Consider the following 21,568-nt stretch of genomic DNA (forward strand, 5'->3'; position numbering starts at 1 on the left):
AGATGCTGCGGATATTTTTATTTCTTTAACTCACTTGATTTTGAGCTGCTGCTGACACATACCTTGGGAAAATGGCATCCATGGCAAGCACTGAAAGTGCGCCCCTGTCCAAACAGAGAAGAGGAGATCATGGGGTGGGAAGCCAGCCCTGTCCCACCATTTGTGTGCTTAGTAAAACCAGGGGTATTTTTAGATGTTCTTGTGTGAGATCAGCGGCTGACTATGATTTCGATAAGGATCTGTACACCTGGACAGTACTGCAAAAATGATTCCCTTTCCTACTAGCTTTGCACATTTCCAACACCTCTGTTTCAGGTATATGGAAATACCTTGAACTTTTTCTGCAGGCATTTAGCTCCTTTTGGAGGTCCCCTGAAACTGGTGCAGAAATGCACCATGGGTAGAATATGGGCTAACTTGGTGTCCGGCACCCCCCTTTCAAGTTGCACCCAGGGCAGATGTCACCACTTGCCACACCCTAGATGTGCCACTGGATAGCAGGCCAGATGTGCATACAGGTAGCCAGTTAGTCAATAAGGACATAGAGAGAAGAACTTTGCTGGATCAGACCAAAGTCCAGTGTCCTGCTTCTGTCACGAGCCAACCAGGCAGGACTTAAAGGCAACAACTTTGGCTGGCTCTCATTCACCAGCAATTAGAATTCGGCATCATGTTGCCTGGAGCTTCTGTTTCACCCCTGTGACTAATAGCCATAGTCCTCCTTGAAATCCAGCTAAGCCTAAGGGCATCATTATATCTTGTGGCAGCCAATCTAATAATGTGTTGTATGAAGGAGTGCTCTCAAGTGGCTAGATAGTGAGAAAGGCAAACAGGTGTGGATTCCAATCTTGTCTCGCCCATGAAGTTCACTTAAACCAGTGTTTAAGTGTACACTTAACCAGTGTTTAACCAGCGTTTAAATGTTTAACCAGTGTACACTTAAACCAGTCACTCCCAGGCACTGGAACAGGAGCATAAAATTGTAATTGTTGGTTCCTGGCCACCAGTGTAAACAGCCCCTTCCACTTGCCCTTGGAGCCATTCAGACAATAACAGCAATGAGGTCAGGAGCCTGCACTTACTTACAGTTTTGCACCTCTCTAGCTAAGCTACTGCACCTGCATCATGAATCTCACTGAGTGAATCACTGTCTGTCAGCCTAACCTAGTGCACAGGATTGGTGTGAGGCTAAACTGGACAACTATATGTTACACCTAGCTTTTTCAAGAAAGTGGATGATAAATAAATATAAAACCTACAATGAGTTAATCAACTAATGAGTGGGGTGCCAGTTTTACCCAAGAGGGCTACCTGTTAAAAGAATGCATATTTGGTTTCCCTTAAGCTATTTGGTTCCTGTAATATAGAACAATAATGGAAAATGACCTTTCCTTCTAAATATGAGTGGTAGTAGAAAATCATAAATTATTTTATATGTTTTTTAGGACAGTGTTTCTCAAACTGTGGGTTGGGACCACTAGGTGGGTCATGAGCCAATTTCAGGTGGGTCCCCATTCATTTCAATATTTTATTTTTAATATAGTAGACTTGATGCTACCCTGGTAAGTGACTGCGTTTGGGGAAATGTGACAGACCTGTACTTTGAACAAGCTACTATGTATATTCTTTTAACAATGATAGTCGATGGTACTTACTCCTGGGTAAGTGTGGGTAGGATTGAAACCTAGGATTGTTAAAAATTTACCTGCTTGATGATGTCATTTCTGGCCATGACATCATTTCTGGTGGGTCCTGGCAGATTCTCATTCTAAAAAGTGGATCCCGGCGCTAAATGTGTGAGAACCACTGTTTTAGGGCATTTACAAGGTGCCTGTAAGTGAGGTCCTGGTCATGTGCAAATGCCATTAAGGGCACAATCCTAGCCAACTTTCCAGCACTGTGGTAAGGGTATTTCTGCTCTGAGGTAAGGGAGCAAACATTCCCTTAACTTGAGGAGTCCTCCGTGACAGCCACCCAACTGCAGGATGCAGCCCATTCCCCATTGGCACAGCTATGTCAGTGTGGGAAGGTTGGTTAGGATTTTGGCCTAAATTGGTTTAAAGGCAGAATCTTAATCAATTAGAAACGTATCGATTTGCAGCCCTAATGTATAAAGGTGTACATTTGTTCATCAGTCAGTCCACGCACACAATTAACTTGGCCATCTCATTCATGTTCTCTCTTCTGATTTCTTCCAGACAGTGGCTCAAGCGGTTTTATTCATGTGCATGAACACTGCTGGGACCTTCATTAGCTATTTATCCGACCGTGCCCAACGCCAAGCCTTCTTAGAGACCCGAAGATGTGTGGAAGCTCGTCTGAGACTGGAAACCGAAAACCAGAGACAGGTAAGTCTAACTTTTGGAAACTCCTGAGGTCTTCTCTATGGTCTTTGTCTCTTGTGATGTCACTTCCAGCATCCTGGAGACTCTTCTGGGTTCTGTGGCTCTGTCAGTGGCATAGCTGGAGGGGGTGCAAAGCACTAAGTTTTGCAGGGACCTTCTCTGTGGCATGCAAGCCGCCCCCCCCTCCCCTTCAGAGCCATTCTGGGCAGTGGGAGCAAAACAGAGGTGAATGCTACAACTACAACTCTCTGTAGTTGTACTGCTACTACAGTTGTTTCTTCTACTACAACTCTCTGTAGTTATGAATTTCCTGTCCCTCTTCCTCCGCCAGCTCTCTTCATTAACGGAACCCTCATGGGTACGGAAGAAATGCCTGTAGTATAATTTTTTTTGTATGTATGATATAAGTACACACATATGTATTCAGAGAGAAAATAGTCACAAAGCCATGAAATGTGAGAGGTACAAGCCCTCTCCATTGCAGAGAGACTGGACATGCATTGGCAGTCACATAAATCTCCACCACCCACTCTATGCTGGTTCATCCAAATGTCTGAAAGGAGGTCATGCATAGAGCTAGTGGTTGTTTTTTTTTTGGGGGGGGTATTCAGACATTCAGGGGAAAACACATAGATTGGCAGCAGAGCTTCCCTGAACTCAGTGGCAGACCTCCCTAGCCCCATGCCCCTGGGCAAAGGTCCATGATGGAGCACCCCCATGGACTGTCACTGCTCCCCCCCACATTAACACCCCTCCCCCACTCACCTGAGGCTCACAGGGTCTTGCACGATCTGAGCCCACATTGGGGAAACTTCCTGAACCTTCGCCGACGCTATAAACTGTGCTTCCGGGAAACCCAAAGCACAGTTTTCAACCCGTGGGGTCCTAGAGGCTCACACCTGGGCATTTGCCCCATCAAAATTAATGGGAGGTCCACCATTGCCTGAACTACACATGCTTGGTATTCTTATGGTCTGAACAAGGCTGCAATCTGTGATGATTCTCTATAAGCTTAACTAAATACAGCGATCATTCACAGCAGCATTAAAAGCTACAATATTTCTAGCATTGGTGTTGGTATCTTAATTTAAAACCTGTCATGGGAGAGCAAGCCAGTATCTCAATTCAGCCCTAAACAATTAGAATTGAACTTCCTGATAATTCCTAGATCAGTAATTTCTTGCTGAGACTCCATCTGAAATATCTTTGTTGAAGAATGATGACTTTCAGGTCCTCCTCTGCAGAGTGTTCGGAGAGAGATTGAAATGCAGAGTGTATTAGATGATCCTACTTGTTTACCAAAGAAGAACCAAAAGGATAATAGGTTTTTGAGCAGAGAGGAATCCTCTTCTGAACATTTTTTGCATGCTTGGCATCTGTTAGTGCCGGCCTTTGAACTGAAGTCCTCCAGCTATAAGAGCATGAGTCATAACATTTAAGAGCCAAAAATACAGGGCCATATCAAGCTATTTATAAGCTGTCAGTCAGGCAGAGCATAGGAAGCTCTCTCCCCCACCTCAAAAGACCTAGGTATATAATAGGCATTGACCCAGAGGGACCAAGATAATCGAGTCAATCCTTTTTTAGGCAAAGTTTGCTCGAATGAGTCAAATGGATCTTGACATCAAGTTTTTTTCGTGCATGAAGCAGTTTGTCTCTCTGGAGTCACACCTCAAAACTGGTGTGTGCTGAAGTTGGGAGATAAATGTCATGAGGGAAGAGGATGAAAAAGACATGGCAGCCAAGGGGTGGAGGAGGGGTAAGGGTGTTAAAGGAGCATGGTCATGGCAGGGGGATGGGAGATTCATTCATGTAGGATCTGCAGTGATGTAGGTTCTCCAAGGACTTATCTCTATAAGAGTTTTGAAAAAGGCCAGGTTCCTCGCCATCTCCTGCAGGACTGAATGTTCATGGACGTGCATTTGTTCATGAGAAAAATGGTGATTCCAGAGCCATAGATGAACCTCAGAAGTCCAGTCCCTCTTAGATGGGGGGTCCTCTTATCTTTGACAGAGGGACTGTCCCTATTCACAACAGATTGCCTTTTCCAGTAGCTCTTTGCTGTTTTCTCTTCATTTTTTTTTTCAATAGCAAGCCCCTTTGTGATGGGGAACCCTCTGTTCTAGCCCAATCCTGTCTTCCCTTCTGATGCCATAACTGCAGCGGTGATGTCATCAAAGACACCCAACTGCACAGAGCCCAGGAACTGGCTGCAGAAACTGCAGCTGCTCCTGGTGCACACTGAAGACCCTGCCACCTAGACCTAGACCCTGCCAATGTAAGATGATGGGGGAAGGAATTCTGTGGGCAGAGAGGGGAGCATTCCTGAGCAGATCAGGAGACGGGAAGGTCAGGAGAGGGAGGGGCTGTCCCCCAGCAAAAGTGACTTGTGCTGGGATGGTATCCCCTCTGGAGCCCTAGAACACCCCCTTTCTATCTCAGACTTGTGCCAGCTATGTAGCTGCTGTATGTCTGAGGAGACCCATAGGCAATCAAAGGGCCTACAGAGGGATAAGGGAAAATATTTTCCCTTACCTGCCTCCAGCCTCCTGATCACATACACACCCTTCCCCACAGTGGCATATAGCGTTGCCTGTTTTGGCATGCTTGCATGCTATAGCATGGGAGAGGAGAGGACTGAGCAGTCACTATCTTTTTCTTTGCCAGTTTTTACTGTTGAAAAGCAGCATATAAATAAAATAGGGTGCTGCCTTCTCTTGAGCCAAACCATTCATCCATTTAGCCCACTGTGGTCATCACTGACTGGCAGGGGCTCTCTAGGGTTTCAGGCAGGGGTATTTGTCACCCTACCTGGAGAAACTAGGAACTATACCTGGGATTTCTATCCAGTGGCTACTGGCCCCATAAATAAACAAACCAGGATTAAAACTGCTTGTGAATATGCAAGAACAAATACTCCCTTCCCATGGCTTGGAACCTGGAAAAACATTATAATTTCATATTTGCTCTTATTTTCACTTCTAAACAAGCACTTTCCAAGCAAAGCAAACCGCTGTTCAGTCCCTTCTCTTGTTAACTGCATAATGTTATTTACTTCTCGCAAGGGCAATTGCTGGAAATTGGAGACGTATATTTTGCAGCATCAATTCCTTGGTCCAGCACATGTGCTCAGCTGATAGGGATGCAGCATTTTGACCATCTGTTTGCCTAACTGGCTATTACTCCTTCCCCTTCCTGTTGATCAATGGCTGAAGTTCAATGTAAAATTTAAAAAGATATCACAGCAGGTTTTTCGACCTGCTCTGTGAGCTCAGCTTTGCAATTTGCACAACAGATGCCTGTTCTATTGAATTGGGATGAGCAGATGCCCTCAGTTTCAATGTATAATTGTTCGGAGCAGGATTGCTCCATCCAGCAGGTCAACTGAAGTGGATCAGGGGCAGATTCCTTGCCAGATCCTCCCTCCTCTCACTCTGGATTAGAAAAGGTAGAGTTGGACAAACTGGAAATGTGGAGGAATGCAGTGGGCTAGAGTGTCAGAGGAACAGAGCCTGGAATGTCACCAGGTAAGGGAGGCCGCATTGGGCATACCGCCTCAGGCATCAGGAGATCTTTGACCAGGCCTGGTTCTGGGATTCCAACATCCCTTTGAACCTGTGCTGTGTTCATTTCAATTGGAGAACTGGACTTGAAGATGGTGGCAGAATTGGTTCTGAACGCTTGGTGTTCTCTGTTTTCAAAAGCACTTTTTAAATTTTTTTTTTTTAAATGTATGTAATTTTATAAGAGCAGAACAAAAATAGAAATTCAATGAGTTTAGTTTATTTAGAAGTTTTCTCCCCCACTTCTCAGTCAAACGATCATCAAAGCAGCTTACAACAGATTGCAACAATAGACTAATAGACCCATAACACATAAACCCAGGTGACTCTTCATCTGCTGACCGATGGTGGAGACCACAGAGTGCTTCCCCATAACTTTGTAGTCCCCAGGGTTATTTTTCATGCGGATTGAAAAATTAGCTCCCAGCAGCTGCTCCTTCTTCCCTAGCCAATGGCAGGGCCAAGCAATATAAAGAGTTGGCCAGGTGGATTTCCCAGGACAGAGCATTGTTCCACATCCTGGGCACTCACATGAAGAAGGTCTTCTTCTGAGAGTTTACCAACCAGGCAGGCTCATGGGGGTACCAGTGGCATAGTTACAGCAGCGTGGCATGGGTTGGTACTGCAACGTACTGTGTGAGTGGCCCATCCCACTTACCCTCAGAGTGCTGCCTGGAATGGCTTTGATTGCAAGTAGGAGGGCCGCTTACACAGCATGTTGCAGGACTTGGGGTACTTACGGTGCCCCCCCTGTAGTTATGTCACTGAGGATACCTGGTCCTTTAGAACCCTTCTGAAGGAGCTTTGTTTTCACAAGGAGTGTGAAAACCCCACTTTTAAAGAGAGAGGTGTTTTTGGACACTGCCTTTAAATGTTTTTGTAAGACAAGACAAATTATTTTGTTTCATCCCAAACTGCACCTTCCTTCTTTTTCACAGCTCCCAGCCTATTGCACATCATCCATCTTCTCTTATGTCCTTTACCTCATTTGTCATCACTGATTTCAGTTCTTGTATGGTATTTCCCAAACTCCGCTCACCCCATTCCTCAAAATCCCCTGAAATTTGTCAATAAGTAGATTGCAGGAGCCAGCACTTCCCTCTTTCATTCGCCCTCATGTATTTCTTCATCTCCTTGTGTGCTTTTCATTCAGGAGTCCTGATACTGACCTGGAACAGAGCCTGATGTAGGCTGTCAAGGACTGAAATAGCACCTGATCTCTGAGAAGTAGAGTTGTTGGCAACCTTCAGTCTGGAAAGACTATGGTATAAGCCTACAGCACCTGGTATTCCCAGGCGGTCTCCCATCCAAGTACTAACCAGGCCTGACCCTGCTCAGCTTCCGAGATCAGACGAGTTCCAGCATGTGCAGAGTTGGCCCTCCAAAAATCCCCAGTGAAGCTTCTGGTCCACAACAGGATGTTAGATGGAGCTGCTGTTGGGATCAAAATGTTTCAGGTTCCCTTTGTTCCACAAACAAATACACACCATTCCAGAAAATAGGGACTGAATCTGTTAAATAGGGAGAGCTGGATCATAATGCATTAAGTGCTTCCCTGAGTTTCTTGGAAGAAGGGCAAGCTGCAAATATAGCATACAAGAAGGGTGCAAGAACCCTAAAAATGCCATCCCTTGGACAGTCAGGATGTCGGTCTTTGCTGCTGATATTTTGTTTCACTATGGGCCCAATCCAAACCTGCACTTGAGCCAACAAAAGTCCCTTGCGCTGGCCTGGGAGTGTCACAAAAGTGCCGTAAAGCACTTTTGTGCCACCCATAGGGAAGACAGGCCAGCGCACGGACGTGTGCCGGACCTCCCCATGCCACTGCAGTCCCTGGAGAGAAGGTGAGTTGTGTTGGCTGAGCACAGACTATGCAGGGTTTGGGGAAGGGCGCGGGGAGGGTGGGGAAGAGGTGGGAGGGAGGTGTTTCAGGGCAGGGAGAGGATGGACAGCGGGCATTCCAGTGTGTGGGCAATCTGGGAGGCAGGGCCAGTACCTGGCAGTTATGCCGGATCCTGACCCCATTCCTTGGTGGCCCAGGGCAGCATCAGGCTGCTTGGATTTGAGCCTCCTTGTCAGGTGGCAAAGATCCGAGTAGACCCCCCCTCAGGGTCTGCAGATTGGGGCTATTGCAGCATGACACAGGGTAAGGGGAAACATTACCCTGCAGTCAGCCCCAAACTTGTGCTGGATACAGCACAGTCCGCTGGCCTGCCTGTTTCCAGCTCAAGTTAGGATTGCGCGCTATGAAAGACACGTCCCGACATAACTTTGAGGGACCACCGCTTCTCCTGTCTCTGGTCTTCTTTCAGGAGCGCCTGGTTCTGTCAGTGTTGCCTCGATTTGTAGTGCTGGAAATGATTAACGACATGACCAACGTGGAGGACGAGCACTTGCAGCATCAGTTCCACAAGATCTATATTCACCGCTATGAAAATGTCAGGTGAGAGAACAGGCCTGCCTTGTTTGTTTACCCGTCTCCTCCTCCGCTGAATGTCAGCGGGGGGGGGGGGCTTTTGTGTGCCATATTTTGATCAGTTCATTAATCACTGATTTGGCATGTTGGAAGAGGGTGCTTGACTTGACTTGCTTTCTTTTTCTTTCCCCGATGAGCATCACGTCACACGCTGCTTTTCTCGGATTTGTTAGAGCGCCTTGGTGATCACTCTTGGTGTCCTACAGACATGCAAATTCCACTTCCTTCCTTGCAAAGGGAGGACTTTTGTTCCTGACAATTAGTGCTGAGCTGAAATGCCTCCCCCTGTTTTCCAGGAGACAAATAGGAGATGGGGGGGGGGAATTACATAGGTGAGGGGGTACACTTGAGCAGTTGGGATGCTCTTCCCAGCAGTCATGGGCTGGCAGCTACCTTTTCCCCTATAAATTACCTTGAATGCTGCTTGATGTGATGGTGTTCTCATGGGTGATTCTGGGGGAAGAAAAGATTCCCCCAGTAGGTGTTGGGGGGAGGGGGGGGTCACTATTTCAGCTGGCACTGTCACCATACAGCAAAAAAAAAAAAAAAAGAACATGGTGTAGTTGCCCCCTTTTCCCCTAACTCTCCAAATTCTGAGCCAAATGTTATCTAACAAGAACTATTGGCTGAGCCTTAAATTGATGTGCCAGTTTAATCTACCACCACACTCCTCTGAAACTGCGATGTCAGACCTGCTTACTTTGAAGTAAACCCCACTGGAATTAATGGGACTTGCTTCCAAGGAAATATGATTAGGATTAGGGTGTAATCCTTCTGGTGCAGGCAGTGTTGGCTCTGCTGTGTAGGCAGTTGAAACAACCTCCGAGGGCAGAAATAGGAAACTGATCTGGCTGTGGAAGAAAGAGAGAGAGAGAGAGAGAACCAAGCCTATGAAAGAAAGAAACCCCTTTTGAATGAGAATGTTGTATTCTGAAATCTCATTAGATCAAGAACTGGCAGCCAGGGATTTTTCCTCATATCTTATCTTATCCTAATAAATATCATAGCTCAGATATTTCTATTATCAAGTTGTGGAATATCCTGACATTGAGAGAACATGAAATATCAGTGCATGCATTATACCTTATACTGTCCAGTGTGTTCATTTCTGCTAAGAAGCAATTCACACTTTAGGTCACATTGACACATGCACACACACCTCTGGTTGATTCATCACAGACGCCCTCAGTCCAGCAGGTAAACTGTTTCCACTGACACGCACTGTGGGGAAGCTGACGTCTTGCAAAAGTTCATCTGTGGCCATCAATCTGTGATGGTTCCTTCACACATGTGGGACAGCTGTGTTCACTCAATGCTCCTGTGAAAGAGTGATAAGCAGGTATATGTGAATCAGCCTTGGCAAGCTGTTCTTCTGAAGCCCTCCCCCCCCCCCCCACTCCACTATTTCTCCAGAGGAAATTCTTACAATCTGTATCACAACATATGAATCAGGAGAAAATGAATTTGCAAATTCCAGCTAGGCAGCTTTTGGCCCAATCCTATCCTGCACCGTCAAGCAGGGTGCAGGCCCACTGATGCAATGACTGCTGCATCCTGTGCGCCATCTGGTGACCAGAAAAGGTAAGCAAAGAAAAATGTTGCTTCCCTCTCTGGCTGCTGCCTGGTCCCTGTGGGTCTACTAGACAAGCTCTTTTGCAGGTGTAGACCTGTTACACAGAGGGGGGCATGTCAGGCCCAGGACAGGGTATACGATAAGATGGCTGCCAGTGCCACTGAGTTCCGCCCCCCATCCCAGCCCAATCCCTGCCCTGATCTGCCCCCACCACCAACAAAATCATGGTGGTGGCTTGCACCCACAGCAGCACTCCACACAGTTGTAGAGAAGCTTCCATGGTGATGTACCACACAGTATACTGGTAGACACTGGGGTTCTTCAGCATCCTACACAGTTGGTTGGCAACCTTCAGTTTCAAAAGACTATGGTATAAGCCTACAGCACCTGGTATTCCCAGGCGGTCTCCCATCCAAGTACTAACCAGGCCTGACCCTGCTTAGCTTCTGAGATCAGACAAGATCCAGCATGTGCAGGGTAACAGTTGCTGATTTGGCTATTGAGGACTTTCCTCAAATTCATTTCAGTGTTAATATTAGGATCTTACCTAGTGCTAATGCTCTACCTTGGACCCCATATGTACATGACAAGGCTAGGCTTTAACCATGGACAACCATATCCTAAACTAGACTTTTTGAACTCAGACTGTAAGAAACAGACTGTAAAAATTTTCTCTTAAGAAATAGTGTGTGTGTGGGGGGGGGGGGAGGGCTTCAGAAGAACAACAGCTGTCTGTTACTGGAACTAGAGTCTTGAGCTAGAGCTGGGGCTCATGTCCATGGCACAAGGCCAGGTCTCTGGTATTTACACCAGCCTTGTCCTAACCAGAGGTTGCAAGGGCTGAAGTTGCACACCCCTATTTGTTTCTATACAAATTTGTTATTTGATTTTTCTCTGTAAACCGCTTTCTGAACTTTTAGTTGAAAAGCGGTTTATAAATACTGTTAATAATAATAATAATAATAATAATAATAATAATAATAATAATAATAATAATAAAGAAGGTTCTGAGGTCTTTGTGGGGTAACTCACAAAGCAAAGCTCTGTCCTCAGCTTGTTCAAATGCTGTGGTCCCAACCTAGGAATTGAGTTGCCACCAGTGGCATAGCTACGGGGGGGTGGTGCGGTAAGTACTGCAGGCATCACAAAGTCACAGTTTAAGCAGCCCTTCCAGCCCACCATCAGAGCCATTCTGAATAGCGATGGCAATGTGCAGGAGTGCTCTGCATTGGGGACCAGGTGCACCTGTAGTACAAAGCTGTGCCACTGATTGCCATGGAAGTTTTCCAGAAACTGAGCCTGCGATCCAGAATATAATGATTCATAGGAAGTCCCATAGGTTTTATGTGAACTCATAAGTGGGACTTCATCCTTTCTGCTCCCTGCATTTTTAGACCTTAGTGTAGTTCACTGGGGAGGTATCCTATTGTTTCAATCACCTTTGAGTTCTTGGCACCACTAATGGCTGTTTTGCCATTGGTTTCTGTCAGTATGGTGAAGGTCATCAAACTGTTGTTGAAGCAAGAGTCCTGTTATTAAGTTGCATGATTTCACGGGGAAAGCGTGGCATGCCGTTTCAAGTGAAGCACTGCTGCCAGAATGGAAAGGCTAGCGAAAAACAAGGTGACCCGCTTTTGCTGAATTTAAATAATTTTTCTTCCACTCCTCTGGCCTTGGTTTCACCTCAATATCTGTTTTTATTGAGTCAGATGAAGGAACAAGGCAAGTTCAAGGGTTTTACACTGCATTAAATTGGATACAATTTAATCTAGTCTTTTCAACTAGCAGAATTGCCATTATGAAGCTACCTTATACTGACAGACCATTTGTCCATCCAGCCAATTATTGCATGCGCAATACTGAACTGAAGGTGCTAAGAACTGAACCAGGAACTATCTGCATTGCAAAGCATGCACTTAACTATTGGTGGTCAAGTCATGAAGCCATTTGAACCCCTTGCTTCAAGTGGCACGCTGGGGGAGGTAGCACGTGGGTGGGAGATGTCTGTATCCGCGTCCCTCGGCCAGCTCCCCTGACCCACCCCCTGATTCTCAGCTGTACCTGGTTTCACTTCTTCTTCTCCTTGGAAATATGCAAGATGGGGAGGCCACATGGGGGTGGAGCCCTCCAACACCACCACCATTATGATCTCAGGAGGACACTCAGGAAAAGAACTCAAGCCAAAGTGTCCAGATCCTCCTTTCCTCCCCTGCTGTTTCCTGCAAATTGATCAAGTGGAGATGATACAGGAAATGAAGAGGTTCCACTTCCTCCTCACCAGTCATTTTACAAAAAGTGACAACCAAGGAGGATGGTGGGTTGCACACTAGCAAGGGCAGTGAATCAACCCTGAGACACCTGATGATGGGGAGGCAACTAGGAGCTGTTTTGTAGGATGGATCAGTTTGGGCCAACCCATATGTCATTGAGCCATGATCGTTCCCTATCTCTATCAGACAGTTCCCAGTCTCTATCAGACAGGAACAACACTGAAAGAACTGAAAGCAGAACCTCAAAATGATGCTCTGTGTCATATATATATTGTTTCCTTCCTTCCTATCAGAGATGGAGATAAGAACTCACTCCCGCCTCTTCTCTCCCACCCAATTCATTAACCCAGGACTTTTCAAACCGGGGCATCACGACACCCCAGCCAGAGGGCCCTGGCCTCTTTCCTCTTAAGGGGAGGGCCAGGGGGGAGGCAGTGATGCGATCCCCAGGATCGTGTCACTAACGGGGCTGCAGGGACTGGTATGTACTCACCAGTCCCTGCAGCAGTCTCCGGAAGGTGCAGGGAGCCCAGGGAGCCCTAAATATATATATTTAAGAGCAAGATATTTGTATCCCACTTATTGAAGCAGCTCATGTAGCATATGTTTAGCAACAATATGATGTATTATCTAGGCTAGAGTTCTAGCCATTCGCAGGGAGATTTTTGAGGGGTTTCTTCAAAGAAGTAGTCCTTCTGTACATTTGGAGATGTTACAGTCTTGCAAGGACTCTGCCATCTGCACTTCCTGCATATTTAAAAAGACCCTGAGATGAAGCTTTGAAGATCTCATGTGCAGGGGTGTTGCCAGGTGAGTGGTGCACTACTTGTTTGAAGCTCTGATTCCACACTTTTAATTTAGAACAGCACCAACAAAACCAGGCTTTAAAAAAAAATTCTGACATGACAGTCTCCTTTAAAGTATGAACATTTCATTTTACAATGGGAAGGCCTCTGGTTTTAAAATGTTACAGGCAGAAGACTGGGTGGGTCTTCCATTGAAATACACAGGGGGGAAAAAGACAAGTGGGGGGTGGAGAAAAACACATGAAAAAATGGACTGTCACTAGCTTTTAATTTGTTTTGGTTTTTTAATTCATTTTCATTGCAAAACAATTGGAACATTTTTTTTCCCCTTTCCCATTGCTTTTGAAGATGGGTATATATGCCTGCATGGTAATAGTAGCTAAATATAACAGTCCTGATTAACATGTGTCTCTAGACCAGTGTTTCTCAAACTGTGGGTCGGGACCCACTAGGTGGGTCATGAGCCAATTTCAGGTGGGCCCTCATTCATTTCAAGATTTTATTTTTAACAGATTACACTTTATGGTACCATGGGATGTGACTGCATTTGGGGGAATGCTACAGACCTGTACTTTTAACAAGCTACTATGTATAGTCTTTTAACAATGATAGTCAATGGGACTTACTCCTGGGTAAGTGTTGTTAGGATTGCAGCCTAGGATTGCTAAAATTTTCCTGCTTGATGATGTCACTTCCAGTCATGACATCACTTCTGGTGGATCTCGACAGATTCTTATTCCGAAAAGTGGGTCCCAGTGCGAAATGTGCAAGAACCACTGCTCCAAACCCTGGCCCTGGGGCCACTTGCGGCCCTTGAGACCTCTCTATGGCCCTCAGGGAGCTCCCAGTCTCCAATGAGCCTCTGGCCCTCTGGAGATTTGTTGGAGCCCGCACTGGCCCGACGCAACTGCTCTCAGTGTGAGGGTGACTGTTTGACCTCTCGCGTGAGCTATGGGACGAGGGCTTCCTCCAGTGCTTGCTGTTTCATGTCTGTGATGCAGCAGCAGCAGCGAAGGAAAGGCCAGCCTTGCTTTGTGCAAGGCCTTTTATAGGCCTTGAGCTATTGCAAGACCTTCATTCATTCATATAAGTTCATCTTTAATATATTCATTTACGTAAACATGTAAATTTATTCAAATTTTAAATGTAAATTAATTCTTTTTTCCCCTGCCCCCCCCCGACACAGTGTCAGAGAGCCCTGACACAGTGTCAGAGAGATGATGTGGCCCTCCTGCCAAAAAGTTTGGACACCCCTGCTCTAGACCAACAATTCATAGGAATTAAAATATACATTTGAATTTGGTGTCAGGGTTAGGGGGAAAATGAGGAAACTGCTGGTTTTTTTTTCATTCATTTCTTTGGCTTGTGGTTCTGCCCTCGCAGATAGAATTACCATTCGCAATGATTGTGCTGATTACCATCTACGACAAACCGAAAATACATTTTCCCCCCTTCTGTGTCCAGCATTCTGTTTGCAGATGTGAAAGGATTCACAAACCTCTCCACAACATTATCAGCCCAGGAGTTGGTCCGGATGCTGAATGAACTTTTTGCAAGATTTGATCGCTTAGCGCATGTGAGTCTAATTCACAGTTCAATCAATTATTTCTTCTGCCTCTGGATTTCAAGCTGTAAGCTGACATCTTTGCCTGTATTGCTCTGATCTTTCAAGCGACTGGTAAGGATGCTGCTCTAACAGAAGAAAGTGTGAACTGAGGGCCCAACAGAATGGCATTTCTCAAACTGTGGGTTGGGACCTCACTTGGTGGGTCGTGACCCAATTTCTGGTGGGTCCAGCAGAGCCTCCATTAAAAACATGGGTGATGGAAAGATCAGATACCTAATTGCCTCAAGCTCTGAGGCTATTAAAAAATCAAATAGCTGCTAACTGCCCCTGAAAAGAGCTGAGCTCCTGCAGTTTGCAAGATAGCTGCTAACTGCCCTGCAAACAGCTGAGCTCCTGCAGTTGCAAGCCTGTGTAAATATAGGGCTGGGATCGGCAACCTGTGTTTTTAGAGCCGCATGCGGCTCTTTCAGCCATCTGCTCTGGCTCCTGCAGGCTGGGATTTAAAGGGGCAGGACGGGCAGCTGCTGCTCTGGCTCCTGCAGGCTGGGATTTAAAGGGGCAGGATGGGCGCCTGCTGCTTTCCCCTTGGGCAGAGGGGGAGATTGTTTTGTGCAGGACAGGCTGCTGCTGCTTTCCCCTTGGGGGGAGCAGGAGATTGTTTTGTGCTGCGGGGGAGGGAAAGGGGGGCTTGGCCACTCCTGCCTGGGAAGATGGTGTGCTGGGGCTTTGCCTGCTCCCGTAATGCGCTGTGCGCCCTCTACGTCGTGTATATGGTGAGTGTGGCTGACAGCAGCCAGGCTCCCCTCCTGGCTTCCTGCCACCCTGAGTGTGGCTGGCAAGGGGTGGGTGGGCTTCCAGTGGGGGGCGCAGAGGCAGGAGGGGGAGCCCAGGCAGGGCTGCCTGGGTGGGGGGAGGCAGGGGCAGCTCCCAGGAGAGGGCAGAAGGCGCCTGCAGTCCCCTTGTGGGCATCTCCTGTGCACACAGCTCTGGGGTGGGGCTTGGCACAGTGAGGCAATGGGGATGACCTCACTTTTGTCTTGTAGGGCAATAGGTGAGGCAGAGCAGTGGGAGAGGGAGGAGTGTTGACTTTACGTGGGTGGGTGGGTGGGGAAGAGGGAGGCTGTGGAAGGGCTGCCTGTGTAACTCCATCTTTACCTTGCTTTTCTGGGTTGCCATGGGGAGCAGGAGGGCAGAGATGGGGCTGTGGGAGCCTTAGAAAGGGGTGCTCTTTCAGGAGCAAGAAAGATGGGGGTTGACCTGGGGAAAATGAAGAGTGCTAAATTCAAGGGTGCCATCTTAGCATGCACCGTCCCAGTGTGTGCCCAGGGTGACCAGAGGTCCTCTTTTTCCAGGGCATGTCCTATTTTTTAGCCCCATGTCCTGGAAAAGAACTTAAATGTCCTGCTTTTCCCTGTGAGCAGGCAACACATCCCCTCTTGTAATTAATAAATTATATGTAATACAGTTTTAAATTCAATAATAAGTAATTTTAAATTAGGCACATGAGATCAATAATACAATATATAATAAATATATAATCTATATATTGATCAATATATAATCAATATAGATGAGAGTTTTAAGCTTTTATTTTGTGGTCCTACATTTTTCTTCAATATCCTACATTTTGGGGTGACTTGTCCTCTTTTGTTGTTATGATATCTGGTCACCCTGTGTGTGCCTCAGAGTGCCGTCTCAGGGCCCAATCCTATCCAGTTTTCCAGTGTCGGTGCAGCCATTCTAATGGGGCATGCACTGCATCTTGTAGTGCGGAGTCAGTCACAGAGGCCTCCTCAAGGTATGGGAACATTTGTTTCCTTACATCTGGGCTGCATCAGTGCTGGAAAGTTAGATAGGATTGGGCCCTCAGTCAAGATATATCTATCTTGACAATAAGTATATTGTCTGGTTAGCACAGGAAGGGGAGCTTGCAGCAGATCATAAAGGTAAAAAAAAAGTATATATGCAGTGTTATCTTTGACATTTTAGATGTCAAAAGGGTTTTGTGGCTCCCGAGGTTTTCTTTTCTCCGGAAAACGGGTCCAAATGGCTCTTTCAGTACTTAAGGTTGCCGACCCCTGATATAGGGAAATAAATGTTTGTCTTTTTTTCTGGTGTGTTTTTTCCCCACCTGTCATTGATGACAGGTAGTGAGGGCTGGTAAAAGCAGATTCACATAACTAAGCCCCTCATATAACTAAGCCCTTGAAGCTATTCATTAGGGCATTCTCATTATGAGAAAAGGGTCACGTCTTTTGCAAATAAACAAATTATTTCCTTCAAGATCACCTTTCTTTTAAGTCTCATAAAGTTAGGTGGGTCCCAATAGAGTGTCATTTTAAAAAGTGGGTCCCGGTGCTACAACTTTTGAGAACCACTGCCTTAGAAGACTAGAAAGGAGAATTCTTGAGAATAATTCTTGAGAATAAAAGGAGGCAACTCTCAACTCTAGAGAGCATAGTGTTGAATTCTCAATGTTTTTAGGACAATTCTGTCCTAATACCTGATGAGAAATATGCCTCTTTTAACACCAACATGGTCCGCAGCAAAACTTCAGGGCAAAGAAGATGATAATGTTTCAACAACTGCTACTTCTGGTTTGTGAATCAGCTTTTGTCATTGTACACAAGGTGTGTATGTTTACAATCTGCCCCAAAGTGGGATTGTGGCATACCGTCCATAGTATTGGGACGTACTGAAAAGAGGGTTTAGAGCTCAGGCCTATCCTTATCTACTCAGCAGTAAATCCCATTGTAGTCAATGGGGCTTACTCTCAGGTAAAAAGTAGCTAAGATTGCAGCCTCAGTTTCATGAAAAGCAAATCCCTCCCCCTTATTTTCATGGAATTTCCACCTTTCCACATGCCAGTGTCACATGTTCAAGTGCTTATCAGTGAAAGTGAATATGTGGTTTTGGCAAAGAAAACCTGAATGGGTGCGGCATGTTGCAGTCACTACTGTTCCTGAAATAGTGCATCATGTTCTCCATTCAAAAAAGCAAACCGCACACTGAAGATCTGAATGACTGTCACTTGGCATGTTTGCAGTTGCACAGTGCATGACTTTAATCCAAAAAGCTGTTGGAGGAAATTAAAAGTAGTTCACTCTTTGGGGGGAAGCAGAGTAGCTTAAGCAGCAGACCCCACCTTTGGGTATTACCCCAGGGAACCTCCCTCACCCGGCTGACTGCTATTCAATGAAAAAAGACAAAGAGGCAATGGCTTGTTAAAGTTGCCAAAAAGAAGTTGTTTACTTACAGTTCCATTGAGTGTATATTTACAGCATCTTAGGATAAGAGGTTCAGCCATTACTTAGATAGCAAGGCCCTAGAGCTGCCTCGCCCTGCATGCCATGTGCTCAAGATGGCGTGGGCATCAGAGCCCTGCTGTGTGCCATCTTAACAGGTCAGTGGTCAGAGGACAAGAGAGGAAGTGCTCAGAGGAGAAGGGAAGGATAAAGGGTTAGGGCCACACCCCCACAAGGATCAGAGGTAGAAAGGTCAGAGTCACTGGGCCACAGCTTGACCCCTTCTGGACAGCATCCTGCCCCCTCTGGACAGCAGATGGAGTTGCACCAACTCCAACAAAAGCAGTGTCAGTAAGTGCATTTTAATGTTGTCTAATTGGCTTAACTAAACAACACCTTGTGTTGTTAAGTGTCTATGTGTTCTTTTGCCATAGAGCAATGACCACATTTGCAAACCCGCTGGCTGCCTCTTGCAGCACTTAGCCATAATTGCTAATGTGAACCTTTTGATTTGGGAGAGGAGAATAATTGACAGTCTCCTAACTGGGCTTAAAAACTAACAAACCTCTCTAGCTCTTTGTCTTTGATGCTTTGGTTATTCAGGTATGTCGATTTAAACCCCCCCTCCCGTGACCTGGGCTTGTGAAACAGTCCTCCCCAGTCACTGTCCATCATGCTTGAAGGACTTTCACGGCCCCTAGCAACACACATGACAACTGGAAAGAGAGCCAAGCAAATTGGTATGAAATGGAGCCAAAGAAATGAGCTTCTCAAATGTCAGTCCATGCAAAGACAGACGCTTTTGCTAATGTTTTTGTTCGCCTGATCACAAATCCCGAGGGTGGGGGAGAGAATGATTAATGCCATTTGGCTATCCGTGCACAGGGACAAACATTTAAGCTGTAGGAAGTCTATTGCAAAGTCTGTCTTATACCCCCCACCTGTATGTTTTTGTTTTTTTTTAATATTCCCGTTCTGTAAACTAGATGCCTGTTGCGATCACTTGAAAGTTTTGCTCCTGCTTCCTCTCATTCAAGTTTCTGAGTGTGGGAAGAGTACTACCACGCAAACCTATTCTGAGCTGCAAGCATCTCAGGGTGGAGGTGGAGTGGAGAGTGAGAGGTCAAACCGAAAAGTGGGAAAACGCACACTCCAGGGTTGTCAGACTGTATCTTCTCGACATTACAAGAAATTGCAGCTGTCAGTTAAAGAAAGCCAATTCTATCATATGAGTTTTTGTCAATCCATGTAAATCTGCGTCAGTTTGCACGTGGTTAAAAAAAATTGTTTTGAAGGAAAACACATACTCTCTTTGGTCTTGGCAGAGATGGGTGAACTATGCCATGCCTCCCCTTCTAATGTTGGGATGGCTCAGAAATGAGCCACTGGTGAGCCCACCGGTGAGCCATGACCCAATTTTTGTTGGGTCACAAAACTGACAGGGCAGATTAGGCTATGTGCATCGAAGGTTAAACAAGCTGCTACTGGGCAGGGGGGGGGGCACTGCTGCTCAATATTATAGCCACACCCCTTGCATATATAAATCAGGCAGCAATCTCTAGTTCCTCTAAAGAGTTCGGGGAATCACTGAGCCAAGCTATTTCCTTCCAAATCAGGAAGTATCTCCACTACTTATCAAATAAAGCCAAATTTGCCAGGACCCTCCCACCTCATAAAGCCCCCCTAATCCTCATGACCACACCTGTCTGTCTGACCATCTCTCTTTCATAGATCACTGGATGATTTGCAGTAGATTTGCAGGTGTTTCAGACTCCCCAATGGTTACTGGCAATCCAGTGGTTCTCTCCCCTCCCAGCTTAGGCTGCTAGAGGTGCCAGATAAATAAAACCTTAGTTACGTATTTGAACTTCTACAGTAGTGACTAAACAGCCACCGGGTAGATGAGACTCGTCAGCCTGGGAAGGCAGCTCATCTGAGAGAAGGAAAACTCTGATCCCAAACCTCCACTGCCTTGTGGCTACATCCAGTTATGGAAAAGGCTTCAGGAGTCAACCTCGAGGCAAAATCCGGAGCCGGAGTCCCTGAGGCAGTTCATGGCTGAACACAGTCACGTTCTGGCAACTCCTGCGACGCCGCTGGAACCAACTGTATTGGCCTCTGCCTTTCCATTGGACCATTTCAGCGACGTGGAAAGGGGAGATTTGCTGCATGGGTAACAGCCTATCCTCCATACCTACTTTACCCAGGCTTCGCGCACTGGAGAGGACACTCTGTTCCAGAACCACCATTCAGAGCGTGACACCATAGTCTTCCGAGACTGAAGGATGCCAACAACAGTAGCGAACCTCCCCAGCCCCACACCACAGGGCAAAGGTCTGCAGTGGTGCCCCCCATGGGATACCGCCGCCCCCACACACAAATCCCCCCCCACTTACCTGGAGCACATGGAACCTTGTGTGACTCCAGGACAGGTCAGGGAAGACTCCTGAAGATTCCCCGATACTGTAAACTGCTTCTGGCAAACCAGAAGCACAGTTTCTGACCGTATCGTGAGCCTTAGAGAGGCTTCTGTAGGGTCCTAAAGCTGCACGAGGCTCTGTGCCCAGGGCATTTGCCCCATCAAGTGAATGGCAGGTGCATCACTGAACCTGTTTATGCAGGTCATCCCAGTGTATAGGTCAGGGGGAACAGGCTCCACCCATCTGTGCTACTAGCTTCAATTGGTGGACCCTGGGTTGTTGTTGTTTTTTCATTAAAAGCAAAGCATATCCAGCCATCCTTGCCTTATATAGGCAAATCAGGGAGAATTAATTTTTAAACTCCTCACCATTTGATTGCACACTGTTCTGTGTGCTCAGTTAATTCCATGGTGATGGGTCTTCTAGACACATGGTTTTTCAAATGGGAAAACCTGGAGCTAATCAGCAACTTACATGAGTTTCCACAATTTGAAAATCAGTAATGGAGAAGAAGCTTCTGTGAAAGACTTTTTACCCACCACTACTGATTCTGCCTTGCAGTTTGCAGCTACACGGAATGGTTGGGTGTTTTTGAGCTCACATTTCATAAAGGACGAAGGATAAGTGGCCTTTCTAGAGTCTCACATGGGGAAAGTATGTAGCCTAGAAGAGGACCCCAAATCCCCTGCTGTGTCCATAGGTTCTTCAGCTGACAAGTTGGTGTGGCCACAGTTCCCAGAAGGTAGAAATTCTGAAAGCTACAACTCTGGGCCACCAAATTGGAACTAGAAGGAAGGTGGGACAGATGCTGTTCCTCCTAGCTGTGGGTGTTCAGCTGGTAATACTATGCGCATAGAAAAGCGTGGTGGAAGTCACTCACCATGTGCAGCTTTCCCCACCCCCACACACCTGGTGTCTTCAATTATTTTTTCCCATTCAGGGAAAGAATTAATTGACTTTCAAAGCATGGCATATGCAGCATTTCAAGAAATGTTACCTTCACCATACTGGAGGCGCATAATGGCATCTCTCAAGCACCGTCTGTTGTTGAAGCATTTCTTTGAAGTCCTGTGTGTACGTTCTCCAGCTCATTCAAGGATTTCGTAGTTTGGATTAACTATCACCAGCCTTCAACGTTGACTCAACAGCAAATAAGTGAGGTCTTTGAAATCATGGCATTTACACTGAACACTGAGGCAACTGGGACGGAGCCTTGATCTCACTGTCAGCTGAAGAACTCCTGAAAACAAAGGTGTTGGGCAGTGGGGTAGCTACGTCTTTTGACACCTGGGCCCATAAATTT

At 46.3% G+C, this 21,568-nt stretch overlaps 1 protein-coding gene and 1 pseudogene across 1 annotated transcript in view; one reads left to right on the forward strand and one right to left on the reverse strand.

Annotated features, from left to right (window-relative positions):
* ADCY8 (adenylate cyclase 8) overlaps nucleotides 1–21,568 on the forward strand; it is a 132,494-nt gene that overhangs the window by 36,788 nt on the left and 74,138 nt on the right. Inside the window, exons 2-4 of the mRNA XM_066623677.1 lie at nucleotides 2,199–2,348; nucleotides 8,221–8,351; nucleotides 14,498–14,609. Coding sequence (XP_066479774.1) covers nucleotides 2,199–2,348; nucleotides 8,221–8,351; nucleotides 14,498–14,609 — 393 coding nt within the window. The remainder of the gene's footprint in view (nucleotides 1–2,198; nucleotides 2,349–8,220; nucleotides 8,352–14,497; nucleotides 14,610–21,568) is intronic.
* Nucleotides 10,333–10,449, reverse strand: LOC136650301 (5S ribosomal RNA; annotated as a pseudogene).

Source organism: Tiliqua scincoides, chromosome 4, assembly GCF_035046505.1.
Source record: "Tiliqua scincoides isolate rTilSci1 chromosome 4, rTilSci1.hap2, whole genome shotgun sequence".
In the NCBI taxonomy this organism is placed as follows: domain Eukaryota; kingdom Metazoa; phylum Chordata; class Lepidosauria; order Squamata; family Scincidae; genus Tiliqua; species Tiliqua scincoides.